Genomic DNA, 15,137 nt, shown 5'->3' on the forward strand with positions numbered 1-15,137 from the left:
GTTGCTGATGAAAAAATCTAAATAACAAGATTGTTCTTTGCCGTGGGTGGAAATGTGTGAGGGAAAGTGCTGACGTAATCGGCGCTCGGTGCTACCAACAGAAAAGACAACGTTTAAATTCACCATCCAATTTTGACACTACAACCGCTAGGTTGGCTTTTGCAGAAATTAAAAAACAGAGAAGTCGAGATGAAGTGTTGCAGACAAATCCAGTATGTGACGAAACTGAACAACATAACCATCTGGCACCTTTTACCGTGCCACTTACCTGCAGTTCCCATTGTAAGGAAAGTGGTTACCGTCAAGCATGAACGTGCATTGTTATCGTTTCAATTCTTGCTCTGTGCAGGCTGCTAGCTTGTTGATGTCCGTAATATCTAATAAGAAATCACTACTTAAATATACAGCTCTAAAATTAGTAGCATATTTGCAATATGCGGCGGATATTCTTTTTTGTCCGGTAAGTAGATATATTTCCATCGATATATCGATAAATCGATAATATTTTCGATAAACAGAGAGCTTCTTTAAACTGTGATACTTCTTTAAATATCGATGTATCGGTTTCGAGATTTTTTTTTTAATGTAAACAGTCCCAGTGTGTAGCATACGATGACATGACTGATGTTTAGTAGTGGCGGCCGCAGGAAGATTCGCGAGCCGAGTGAGCGCCTGCTGACGCTGGCACAGCCTCGGAGGCCGGTGGAGCCGCCTGGCCCCATTCGGACGCAGCTGTCGCAGGTGGAGGACAAGCAGGTGGTGGCTCTGGGGCGCATCAGGCAGCGTCAGTCGCTCGCGGAGGCGGCGCACTACCAGCGGTCCGGCTCCGAGCATAGCAGCAGCGCCTCGCCGCGCGCCGGCCTCACGCAGGTACGCCGATTCACACTGGCGGCTACGGAACGGAACGGCACCGTCAAATATAGGTGTGCACACGCTAGACGGCACTTGAAAATAAAGTCAGACCATCACCACACTACTGATGCCAATGGTTAAGTTATGAGGGGGGCCGTCAGCCTCAAAATAAGTAGCAGTGTACAGCAACATTCACACGCTGTTTCCCTGCCAGATACCATAGCTTGATGAAATTTGGACAATACATAGAACTGTTGCAGTATAGTACAGGAAAATACAGGAGAATGAGACGAACAAAAATGAGACTTTTATTAAAAGTTAATAACTACACTGCTGTCACCGCAATTAATGACGGTACATAGAGTAGTGTAGTTCTATTTTATATATATACAGGGTGGTCCATTGATCGTGACCGGGCAAATATCTCACGAAATAAGCATCAAACGAAAAAACTACAAAGAACGAAACTTGACTAGCTTGGCGCTACGGTAGGCCCGCTAGATGTCGCTGCCATAGGTCAAACTGATATCAACTGCGTTTTTTTTAATTTTAACCCTCATTTTTATTATATATTCGTGTAGTACGTAAAGAAATATGAATGTTTTAGTTGGACCACTTTTTTCGCTTTGTGATTGATGGCGCTGTAATACAAACGTATAAGTACGTGGTATCACGTAACATTCCGCCAGTGCGGACGATATTTGTTTCGTGATACATTACCCGTGTTAAAGTGGAGCATTTACCAATTGCGGAAAAGGTCGATATCGTGTTGACGTATGGCTATTGTGATCAAAATGACCAACGGGCGTGTGCTATGTATGGTGCTCGGTATCCTGGACGACATCATCCAAGTGTCCGGACCGTTCGCCGGAGAGTTACGTTATCTAAGGAAACGGGAAGTGTTCAGCAACATTTGAAACGTCAACCACGACCTGCAACAAATGATGATGCGCAGGTAGGTGTTTTAGCTGCTGTCGCGGCCAATCCGCTCATCAGTAGCAGACCTGCAACAAATGATGATGCGCAGGTAGGTGTTTTAGCTGCTGTCGCGGCCAATCCGCTCATCAGTAGCAGACACATTGCGCGAGAATCTCAAAAACGTCGGTGTTGAGAATTCTACATCAACATCGATTGCACCCGTACCATATTTCTACGCACCAGGAATTGCATGGCGACGACTTTGAACGTCGTGTACAGTTCTGCCACTGGGCACCAGAGAAATTACGGTATGATAACAGATTTTTTCACACGTTCTATTCAGCGACGAAGCGTCATTCACCAACAGCGGTAACGTAAACCAGCATAATATGCACTATTCGGCATCGGAAAATCCACGATGGCTGCGACAAGTGGAACATCAGCGACCTTCGCGAGTTAATGTATGTTGCGGCACTATGGCAGGAAGGATAATTGGCACCCATTTTATCAATGGCAATCGAAATGGTGCAGTGTATGCTGATTTCCTGCGTAATGTTCTTCCGATGTTACTACAAGTTGTTTCACTTCATGAAAGAATGTCGATGTACTTCCAACGTGATGGATGTCCGGCACATACCTCGCGTGCAGTTGAATCGGTATTGAATAGCATATTTCATGACAGGTGGACTGGTCGTCGAAGTACCATACCATGGCCCGCACGTTCACCGGATCTGACGTCCCCGGATTTCTTTCTGTGGGGAAAGTTGTAGGATATTTGCTATCGTGATCCACCGACAACGCCTGACAACGATGCGTCAGCGCATTGTCAATGCATGTGCGAACATTACGGAAGGCGAACTACTCGCTGTTGAGAGGAATGTCGTTACACGTATTGCCAAATGCATTGAGGTTGACGAACATCAGAATGGTTCAAATGGCTCTGAGCACTATGGGACTTAACATCTAAGGTCATCAGTCCCCTAGAACTAAGAACTACTTAAACCTAACTAACCTAAGGACATCACACACATCCATGCCCGAGGCAGGATTCGAACCTGCGAGCGTAGCGGTCGCGCGGTTCCAGACTGAAGCGCCTAGAACCGCTCGGTCACAACGGCCGGCCTGACGGACATCATTTTGATCATTTATTGCATTAATGTGGTATTTACAGATAATCATGCTGTAACAGCACGCATTTCACAAAGGTACATGTATCACATTGGATCAACCGAAATAAAATGTTCAAACGTACCTACGTTCTGTATTTTAATTTAAAAAACCTACCTGTTACCAACTGTTCGACTAAAATTGTGTGCCATATGTTTGTGACTATTACAGCGCCATGTATCACAAAGCGAAAAAAATGGTCCAACTAAAACATTCATATTTCTGTACGTACTACACGAATATGTAATAAAAATGCGGGTTCCTATTTAAAAATCGCAGTTGATATCCGTTTGACCTATGACGGCGCCATCTAGCGGGCCAACCATAGCGCCATCTGGTTTCCCCCTTCAAGCTAGACGACTTTCGTTCTTTGTAGTTTTTCGTTTGACTCTTATTTCGTGAGATATTTGGCCCGGTCACGATCAATGAACCACCCTACACCTGCACGTGTTCACCCTGTGTAATAAAGTCTGCACGGAACCGTCAGTGCGCGATCCCTAATCGCTCTTGGCCAATTTTCATGGATGACAATAGGTGACCGCATGTAACAGCGCAGGTGGAGGGCTCTTGGAAGGAGAGAACTTTCGGCGAATGGGATAATCTGCCGCTCCCCCGAGTTAAATCGCATCGACCACCTGTGGGATGCGTTCGAGAGACGAATTGTACCACGACCATATTCTCCAAAGACTATCCAGCGTTGTCAACCGTACTGACGAAGGAATGGAACACAGTACCACAAGAACTCTTCAGCAGCCTTGTGGCCAGCATAGGAGCAGGTTGCAGAGCGGGCACTGCCGTCCATAGTGTTTACATACCGTATAAAGAACCATGTCCGGCCTTTTGTAGTGTCCAGAGGGCAGCATAAATCGCGGCGACTTCGATGTAATTATTGACGTCGAACAAAAATGTTTTTTCGGCTCTTCTCAATGCATGTTTCTTTCAGTTACCTTCTGTACTGTACTGTAACAGTTCTATCTGTTGTCCAGGCTTCTTTGCGCTATATTACTTAGGTGTGAAACATTATGAGAAAGTTACTTTAGTTCTGAACTTTTGCACACCAGTGCAGTAAGCGCACGGGACTTAAATTTAGTCACCTGCAGGAGACATCTTGCTACTACCGTGTAGCACCACCTCTAGCCTCGATATGGCCCCAATTCGGCGAGGACGTGGATCCACAAGCTTCTTCAGGAATGTCATGTCGAGCTGAAGTTACTGACGATTAGATTCCGTACAAACAATCCCCCACCCTCGATTCCTTAAATAATCTAACTCCCACCTATAAAACAGCTTCGAACATCAGATTTCGGTACTTTACAATAGAGTTGATGTATGAAGTGTTTGAAAGTAACTATGTAATATTAAACCCTTATGGTTGACGACGCAAAACCCTAATTATAATGGTTTTATTACTTTCGGTTAAATCAGGGGACAGGTATTTTGCGTCCATATTAAGGAAAGCTAGTTTTAAAGTATATCAACATTTATGACGTCATATCGCCTGAACTCTTTGTCGTAAAGTGATGTAATTGTGCACCTACATTCAGTGATATATGTGGATATTTAATGTTAAATGTGCTGCGAATAGGGTTCGTGGTGAAGATGTAATAAATTAAAATGTTGCGTGTGATGCTGCAGTTTCACTGCATGTGAGCGAAAATGCATTAAGCGATAAACTTTTCTCCATCATTATTTTGGTGAGGTTGCAGGAGACGGACTCTACAGCGACCAAAGGTTTCATGTTATCTGTAGTGTTCGTTGTCAGTCCCTAAATTCTCTAATTCTCAAACGCTGTGGGTAGTCTGCGTGGAGTGACTTACGCTGCCTCAAACCGTCAGATTACCGAAGTTTAGCGCCGTGGGCGGGGCCGGTCGTTGGTCGGGTGACCCTCTGGGTATGTCTCGCACTCTTGACAGTTTGCTCTCTACCTTTGCGGAGGATGGGACAGGTGGTGTGGTGATGTAAAGTCCCTGGTCACTAGTCTCTGCGCCAGTGTCGTGAATTACATTCGAACTACTCCGCAGTGTTTCATGAAATGAAGGTATGCGACACTGCTGATCGATACCATCCAGCGTAGGCATCACGATTACCTATGCTGGACGAGGACGTCAATCATGGAGGCCTTTGTGGTGTTCTTCGAGATGAGTATGCTATGTGTCAGCACCGGGTTTCACCCTCTCTTTTCTCGCATCATCTCCAACACAAACACGCACTATGCAACACCCCCCCCCCCCCCCAACACAAACACGCACTATGCAACCCCCCCCCCCCCCCACACACACACACACACAAACGTTGCTGTCCTCAACATTTAACAGATCCGCTTTCATACACAACTCTCATACTTCGCGAAGGAATTGTGCCTGCGGGCACGAACGAAAGGGTTCAAATGGCTCTGAGCACTATGGGACTCAACATCTTAGGTCATAAGTCCCCTAGAACTTAGAACCACTTAAACCTAACTAACCTAAGGACATCCCACACACCCATGCCCGAGGCAGGATTCGAACCTGCGACCGTAGCAGCCTCGCGGTTCCGGACTGCAGCGCCAGAACCGCACGGCCACCGCGGCCGGCCGAACGAAAGGGAAACTGTTGTGTAAATAGTTCCACGTAGTCAGCGCGTACACAACTTTCCCAATAGAGCGCGCCCCGCTAAGCACAACAGCGCAGGTGTGGCGCTCGTCCGCCTCCGCACTACGAGATGGCGCTGTCTTAGAGACGGACCAAATTCTGCTTCCACCGATCCGCGTATTAATATGTAATGCAGCCAATGAGATTGCTGCTAACGTAGAACCTTTTCTCCTCGCGGATCACACTCGCGCAGTGATACCTGAACGCGCGAGGTATTATAATGAGTGTACAGACCGCTGAATAGTCAGTCTGCATTTGTCTGCACCAGTCTGCATTAGTCTGCATTTGTCTGCATTAGTCTGTACCAGTCTATAGTCAAGTTTCAGTCTGCACCTCATAAGATTATCATGTTCCTGTACATAGCCATGAAGATAAATGTATAGACACTTTGTCAAGTATCAGAGATATGTGAGAATAAGATTAACGTACCAAGACCAAAGGAACTTCATATTGTCAATTGTAAATGGCATCCAGAATCAAATTAAGTAAGGTTTATGATTATTATTATTTTAATAAATGTGTGTGAAAATTAATCAAGTTCTGTTTAACGTTGGTCACCGTCAATGTGCTACTCTCAGCGTGCAAGTGGCATTTCTATCGTTTGACCTAACGGCAGAAGATAAACACGCCACGATAAGACCACGAGACATATTGCTGACACTCGCCTACTTCGCTAGAGCGACAAGTCAAATAATCTGATGGTGTGTGTGTAGAAGGTCTTACAGTACACTCACCACAGAAACCTATCCACTTACGCGGCTGAATCTGCCCTTTGGCGTCTACCAGCCATTCATGCCATACGACTTTACTTTTTAGCTTGAATTATTGTACAGAAACTTTAACGTAAGACTGTACCTCTTAATGAGCGGATTAAGGCAGCATGTAAAATTATAAATTTAGTCAATAATTATATAATAATAATGAAAAATGAAATCATTCTATGGCACTGATTGCCGGGAGTCCCCACCTGGGGAACTTCAGCCACCGAATTGTATGTCTTTTTTTTCAGCTGACGCCACATCGGGCGATTTGCGTGCAGGTCAACACCACGCCTAGTCCCCGAGGCGGACAAATGTCCGACGCGGCCGGACATCGAACACTGGCCAGCTGCATAGCAGTCAGACGCTCTGACCACTAAGAGGGCGGAATAATAATAATAATAATAATAATAATAACTTCGTATGGCTCGGTGGCCGAGTGCAAGCATTTCATTTGGACGCCACTTCGGTGACTCACAAATCCCTGATCTATCAGAGTCACCCAATCGGGCAAAGGGGACCTGCAGTTTTACGTGGAATTCAAATCAAATGACTTTTCTGTTGACTCCTCATTCGTTCAGAGATGAGGGCTAGATGAAAGTCAGACTGAAAATATTCATTATTCGACAGGGATTCGGACCCACGACCTCTCTCTTTCCAGGCGCGTGCCCTACAGCTAGACACTAGACCTGACAGCTGTTACATGAATCAAATTTTTGTTGCACCTGAAAGCCGTTAGACAGACAACCTGTAGCTGGGAACGAATGCCTATACCCGTTTAGTAAAATACGTAGATAACTACCAAATTGCGTGGATATTGATTGCTGCGTTTCAAGCTGCTATTAAAAATAGTGGAGACATCATTTGTTGGGTTAAGAGGAGACGATTTAGCACAGCAGGTCAGTAGAGGCGCAGTAAGGTGCCTAAGGCTTCAGCAAACCAGAAAACACTCACAAAACACTCGCAAAACATAAAAGAACCATCTGAAGCCTGCGATAAACTCTCAACGCACTGCAGGTTAAACAACTCTTTCGACTGTCGGTGCAATCGACGCCTTGAAAAGAGGTTATGCGTCGATTCACACTACACGCCCCAGCCACCTGCTGCCTAGTTGCTGTTCACGTCCACGCTGTCGCGGCATGCTACCAGTGTTAAAGACTGCGATGGAGCTCCGTATGCCACGGCAAACTGGCTGACACTGACGGCGGCGGTGCACAATACACGATGAATGTGACAGAATGAGGTGTATTCAATTTTATTTAAATGCGAAAACGGTTTGAATTCTGTAGAGGGTGCAGGATATCTAGTTCCAGAGCTGGGGGGGGGGGGGGGGGGGGTGGAATCAATATCCACGCAATTTGGTAGTTATCTACACTCCTGGAAATGGAAAAAAGAACACATTGACACCGGTGTGTCAGACCCACCATACTTGCTCCGGACACTGCGAGAGGGCTGTACAAGCAATACACGATGATACACATTCATCGTGCAAAACGTGCAGCTATTTGTGACGCTGTGAGCAGTGACCTTTTACGAGGCACAAGTCGCCAAATGTACTTTAGTTGCATTTCCCTTTACAGTGCTAATTTGGAAGCTGGTTGACCCGCAGTCACTGAAAGGAAAAATGTCTGGCGAGTTTCAAACCCACTGCCGCTGATATTTGTCTCTGGACCCAGTCGGTTAAGATTTTTTGACATCCTCTGCTTATACGCCGTGATACAAGACTACGACTATTTCATTCTTTGTAGACGAGCAATGTAGCTCCCCCCCCCCCCCCCCCCCCCAGCTCTGGAACTAAATATGCTGCACCCTCTACAGAATTCAAACCGTTTTCGCATTTAAATAAAATTGAATACACCTCATTCTGTCACATTCATCGTTCTTCTATCAACATTTAACATACATGGGCATTTCAGACAGTGAAACACAAGTACACTTTTTCCCTTCTCATTCTCAGGCAGTGGCGTCATACTGTTTTTTACTTTTTGCCTTCATCTCATCTTTATTTGTGTCCTCCTCTACGATTCTTTTGTGTCCATCCATTCATTCAGCGGACCACACAATAAATCTACCACTGTGTAAAATATCCATGCTATTCTATTTCTCACAAATTCAAATAAACTTTCATAGCAACCAACGTTTTTGTAAATTCTCTTATTCGTATTTCTAAGTGTTAGGCTATGTACTAAAGGTAAGACCTCTTCCAGCACGTGGGTCATCGACACCTGGATCCACACCCACAGTCTTCAAAATTGCTTTGAAGCACAATCTGCTTCTCGCTGTGTCAGACTTTAGGATTGCTTCGTGTTCCAGTCTCGTGTGGAGATCTGGAAGAGTATTGCTTGAATATCTCTCTGCGAGCCGTAGTTTAAATTCCTCTTTCCAGATGCTACGGGATCGGTATGTAGGGAGAAGTAAACTGTCCCTTGAATATTTATAACAAGATTATCGCCGGATAGTCAAACAAACTTGTCACCATTCGTGCTGTTTTTATCTTGTATACTCTCAATATACCTGTTAGTACTACCTGGCATAGTTCCACACACGAATTACCAGAATTCTGCGTTGGGCCACACGAATGTCGTGCAAGCAACCTCATTTGGACGAGATGCTTTCAATAAGTAATGGAACACAGTTGTGAAAGCAGGTTGGTTTTATTCAGTATTCCATCACAGAATTTTATTTCCCACTCTTTTGGCTACAAAACCCTATTTTTCAACGTAAATTCCCTTCAATGCTATGGCCTTACGTCACCTTTCGGGGGGGGGGGGGGGGGGGAGGCCTGTATGCCAACATGATGGCATTCTACTGATCGACGGGTCTCGGGATCGATTCCCGTCGGGGTCAGAGATTTTCACCTGCCTCGAGTTGACTGGGTGTTTGTGTTGTCCTCCTCATTTCATCATCATTCATGAAAGTGGCGAGACTGGACTGAGCAAAGGTTGGGAATTTGTACGGGCGCTGATAACCGCGCAGTTGAGCACCCCACGAACCAAACATCATCATCATCTACTGGTCGACGTCGGAGCCAACGTCTTACTTCATCAATAACCTTCCCGTCATCCATATACACGCCGAAGTCGTTCCTTCAGTTTCCTAAGGGCAGCACAATACACTCGCTAGTTGATCATCGCACCATGAGGGAGGACATCAAACACAGTAACTCCTTCAGAGTAACCGAAGACTGTCGCCATAACCTTACGGGCTGAGATTGCAGCTTCCAACGTTTTTTTCAGAGGAGAGGTAGTGTGGCGCCACTCCTTGGATTGCAATTTTTGTGGGGTCCTGCCCACTCGTCGCTTATAGGGTACCTAAAGGAGGCTGCTTTCCCAGATAGCTGTGCAACAATTCAAGCAAATCACATTTATTATTTTTATTTCAATAAGCAGACTGACAGTACTTTTTCTTCAATTTACAATGGTCTCGCAAGTGATGAGCGACATGCAGACAATCAATGTCCTTTGCTGTATACAAGGTCAAAGTAGGCAATTGGTATGGATCATACGTCAGTGCTATCGTAGTGCTCTCCTAGTACTGTGCGTATACTGTCCTGGCCTGCGAGTACCAGTCTGCTATTGTGCTAATACTGTCCGGGTGAGGCAAGGAGAAGCGGCGCTTACATTCTCTTCGGCTAGAGGGCGCTCCTGTCGTGGTGCGGTCGTTGTCAGTGGGCTATTGCCTGACGTCGCCTCACAGCCTTCTTTGCTCTTGCATTCTTCATCTTCGTGCCATCGCTTATCGTTACATCGGAACAATTTTGTTTCTGGTTTGAAGTGATGAACTCACGTTTGATGGCCTGTGACGATTTTCAACAAAAAAATGCTCACGATGAGCCTCATATTGCGCGAGCAATTCCGCACAGATGGTCCTACGTTGCTCTTTATGGTCTTCCGTTGGGCGTCCAGAAACACAGCGGGCACACACTTGAGAGTACTCCAACCGGTGGACGAGTATGTCATCACTACCAACAGAGATGTCAAGCTGTGCAGCAAGGTGTTTGATAGTGATCCACAGATTACTTCGAATGAGGGCGAACGCACGTTCCAACATTGCAGGACTCACCTGATTGTGCTACTTGACGTTATCGCGTTCATTGGCGCAGCAAAACGAAACTTGCTCTACGAGTCAACCACAATCAACCAGCGAGTGTTCCAAAAAGGTCCCGCAAAGTCTATGTGCACACGTAGCCATGGTGTTTGCGACTTAGGCCAAGCAGAGAATTTTTGTGGCGAAGCGGACTGATTTTCCACACATCCGTGACACTGTGAATTCATCTGTTCTACACTCCTGGAAATTGAAATAAGAACACCGTGAATTCATTGTCCCAGGAAGGGGAAACTTTATTGACACATTCCTGGGGTCATATACATCACATGATCACACTGACAGAACCACAGGCACATAGACACAGGCAACAGAGCATGCACAATGTCGGCACTAGTACAGTGTATATCCACCTTTCGCAGCAATGCAGGCTGCTATTCTCCCATGGAGACGATCGTAGAGATGCTGGATGTAGTCCTGTGGAACGGCTTGCCATGCCATTTCCACCTGGGGCCTCAGTTGGACCAGCGTTCGTGCTGGACGTGCAGACCGCGTGAGACGACGCTTCATCCAGTCCCAAACATCCTCAATGGGGGACAGATCCGGAGATCTTGCTGGCCAGGGTAGTTGACTTACACCTTCTAGAGCACGTTGGGTGGCACGGGATACGTGCGGACGTGCATTGTCCTGTTGGAACAGCAAGTTCCCTTGCCGGTCTAGGAATGGTAGAACGATGGGTTCGATGACGGTTTCGATGTACCGTGCACTATTCAGTGTCCCCTCGACGATCACCAGTGGTGTACGGCCAGTGTAGGAGATCGCTCCCCACACCATGATGCCGGGTGTTGGCCCTGTGTGCTTCGGTCGTATGCAGTCCTGATTGTGGCGCTCACCTGCACGGCGCCAAACACGCATACGACCATCATTGGCACCAAGGCAGAAGCGACTCTCATCGCTGAAGACGACACGTCTCCATTCGTCCCTCCATTCACGCCTGTCGCGACACCACTGGAGGCGGGCTGCACGATGTTGGGGCGTGAGCGGAAGACGGCCTAACGGTGTGCGGGACCGTAGCCCAGCTTCATGAAGACGGTTGCGAATGGTCCTCGCCGATACCCCAGGAGCAACAGTGTCCCTAATTTGATGGGAAGTGGCGGTGCGGTCCCCTACGGCACTGCGTAGGATCCTACGGTCTTGGCGTGCATCCGTGCGTCGCTGCTGTCCGGTCCCAGGTCGACGGGCACGTGCACCTTCCGCCGACCACTGGCGACAACATCGATGTACTGTGGAGACCTCACGCCTCACGTGTTGAGCAATTCGGCGGTACGTCCACCCGGCCTCCCGCATGCCCACTATACGCCCTCGCTCAAAGTCCGTCAACTGCACATACGGTTCACGTCCACGCTGTCGCGGCATGCTACCAGTGTTAAAGACTGCGATGGAGCTCCGTATGCCACGGCAAACTGGCTGACACTGACGGCGGCGGTGCACAAATGCTGCGCAGCTAGCGCCATTCGACGGCCAACACCGCGGTTCCTGATGTGTCCGCTGTGCCGTGCGTGTGATCATTGCTTGTACAGCCCTCTCGCAGTGTCCGGAGCAAGTATGGTGGGTCTGACACACCGGTGTCAAATGTGTTCTTTTTTCCATTTCCAGGAGTGTATTTGGGCGTTCATACCCTGCCAACTACAGTGTCGACGTTCTAACTACTTGGTATAAAGAATTCTCCAGTGGCCTTGGTGAAGTAACTGCAACACTTCTTTTTGCAAAGCTTTAGGGATCAACACACGTCACTGACCACTGTCATTTTGAACAAGAATTACATCTTTCTGTACAGCGAGGTTGTGCCGACGGGCAAAGTATCGGCACACTACAGAGTTTTTTATGCTATGCAGGGAGCGAGGCCAAGCTGTGCCAATGTATGTGAGCAAAATGTTCAAATCTGAATCAACTTCCGTGGTCTTTGCAATTTGCTTATAATTCAGGGCAAAAGACTGAAGCAATTCAGAATGCTGAGCATCGATGTTACACCAACATGCAGCAAAAGCGTGAAAACCTGTATCAGGGCCAATTGGAGGACTGAAAGAGCGTCCGTATTACCATGTTGAGCTGTCAGATGATATACAGTCTCGTAGTGGTATTGAGGCAACAACAAAGCTCATCTTTGCGATTTTTGGGGAGTAGAATTTCCTGCCGTGCAAATAGTGATGTAATTTGGTGACATCATACACAATAGCCAATGCCTCTTGCTCAGTTTATGAATAGTTACACTGAACTACGGGACTCACTTTTCATGCGAAAGAAATATGTCTGTCTTCATCACCAATTCTGTGTGAAAGCACTGCAACAATTCCGTAAGTGGAAGCGTCAATTTCCAATACAACTGATTTGTCAGAATCAGAGACAACAAAGCTTCGGTCACTGAACAATGCATCGTTAAGTTTTTGAAAAGCTACTTGGCACTCTTCTGTCCAAACAAAGGGGGCATTCTTGCGACGCAAGCGATGCAATGGAGCCGCGATTTGCGCAGCATTCGTTCTGAACCGAATACAATAGTTCATTTTCCCTAAGGCTGACTGCAATTCAGTGACACTGCGAGGAATTGGCAAATCTTGTATGGCTAATAAATGCGACTGAAGAGCATGTGCATCTTGACTGTTTATGACATGACCAAGATACTGCAATTCAGGTTTAAAAAAATCACACTTGTCCAATCTATACGTTAGTGCTGCATCAGATAACACACGAAACAATGCACGTAAATTTGCAATATGTTCTTCAGGTGTACGACCTGCTACTACAATATCGTCCGAATAGTTTGAACAGTTTGGTACTGTACTGTACTTGAACATAGAGCACCGCAAGCACGTTTGAATTTGAATTTTCTTGTCATACCCTGTAAATCTGTTAGCCACTAGCAATAAGTTTGTTCTGACTGTTTTTTGCAATTAAAGAAGTGATACCTAGCTACTACCACATTCGCTTGTTGGTCATAATAGTTTGTTAGCGAGGCTACCAGTTCGTCATAAGATAGTTCACTCGGAGTGGCGTTAGGGAAAAATTTTGTGATTAGGCGGAACACTGCACTTTCCACTGCTGATAATAGATAATGGCTTTTCACAGTACCTGGTTCGTTGTGAGCGAGGAGATGCGCTTAAAAACTGGGACAATCACGCGAGCCATTCCTTTTCTTGTTCACTCAACTCTCAAAAAGGAGGTATAGCAATAAGTGTTGCGGTAGGTGGTGCTTGTTCTGTCAGGCGTGCAGCGTTGGCCAATAGCTGCTGCACCGTGTTGAGTAACGTAGGGATCTGCTGCGTCTGCAACTAAAACATGTGCATTAGCTGTGTGGCATCTAACGCTGGCGGCTGTGGCGCCTGAGCAGGGGACGGGATAGGTGGGATGGGCATGTTGGAAGACACAAATGCAACAAACAGACAAGGCAAGCAAGCAAAAGAACCAGTCACGAAACTGTCGATAAGGTGATATAGCAGCTGTAGTAGGTAGTGCTTGTTCTCTCGGACTCGCAGTGTTGGCCAGTAGCTGCTACACTATGTTGAACAGGGTGGAGATTAGCTGAATCTGGAATTGAAACATCTGCATTAGCTGTGTGGCATTTAACGCTTGAGGATGTGGCGCCAGAGCAGGGGGTGGGACAGGATTGGTGGGCATGTTGGAAGGCATAAATGCCAAAAGTATAAGGCAAGAAATCTAAATAACGACAAAATCAAAGAAATTACCTGTAGCGCCCACCTGAAAACACTGATTAGCAAAAACGACAAGAAACTGTTAAAGCAATTGAGCGCCCCTGCATAGTAAAGACAAGAGAAAATCAAGGCGCCAGCTATGCAACAATTCAAGGAAATCACATTAATAGTTTTTATTTCAATAAAGCAGATTGAGAAAACTCAACTTTAAATTGACAACAGTGACGCAAGCGATGGGCGACATGCAAACAATCAATGTCATTTGCCGTATACAAGGTCCATGTAAGCAATTGGTATGGATCACAAGTCATTGCTATCTTAGTGCTCTCCTACTACTGTGCATATACTGCCCTGGTATGCGAATCCCAGTCTGGTACTGTGCTAATACCGTCCGGCCGAGGATTGGAGAAGCGGCGCTTATGTTCGCTTCGGCTAGAGGGCGCTCCTGTCGTGGTGCGGTCCTTGTCAGGGGGCTATTGGCCGACGTCGCCTCACAGACTTCTTTGCTCTTGCATTCTTCATCATTGAGCCATCGCTTATCGTTACACCGCAACAATTTTGTCTCTGGTTTGAAGTGATGAACACATGTTTAATGGCCTGTGACGATTTTCAACAAAAAATGCTCACGATGAGCCTCATACTGCGCGAGCAATTCCGCACAGATGGTCCTTCGTTGCTCTTTATGGTCTTCCGTTTGGAGGCTAGAAACCAGGCAGGCACAAACTTGCGAGTACCCCATCTGGTGGACGACTATGTCATCACTATGAACAGAGATGTCCAGCTGTGCAACAAGGTTTTGATAGTGATCCACAGATGACGTCGAATGAGGGTGACCACACGTTCCAACATTGCAGGACTCACAGCTGCGTGCGGCAGGCCGGCACGCGGGACATCAGACAGGTTTGCGCTACCTAATTGCGATGATGACACACGCCTTGTCCAACGACTCACCGTGCTTTTGTTCCCTGCAAAGTCTCCGTAGACATTCTGAAGCGCCTATGAATTCTTACGATGCCCTGGTTATCCGCTGAAAGAAACTAAATGACAGGTCTGTCCTTGGA

General features: G+C 46.7%; 1 protein-coding gene across 1 annotated transcript in view; it reads left to right on the forward strand.

Annotated features, from left to right (window-relative positions):
* The first annotated feature begins 624 nt into the window (after positions 1-624).
* Positions 625-15,137, forward strand: part of LOC124620213 — a 79,903-nt gene continuing 65,390 nt past the window's right edge. The window contains exon 1 of the mRNA XM_047146881.1: positions 625-870. Within this exon, the coding sequence (XP_047002837.1) occupies positions 625-870 (246 nt within the window). The remainder of the gene's footprint in view (positions 871-15,137) is intronic.

Source organism: Schistocerca americana, chromosome 6 (assembly GCF_021461395.2).
Source record: "Schistocerca americana isolate TAMUIC-IGC-003095 chromosome 6, iqSchAmer2.1, whole genome shotgun sequence".
NCBI lineage: Eukaryota > Metazoa > Arthropoda > Insecta > Orthoptera > Acrididae > Schistocerca > Schistocerca americana.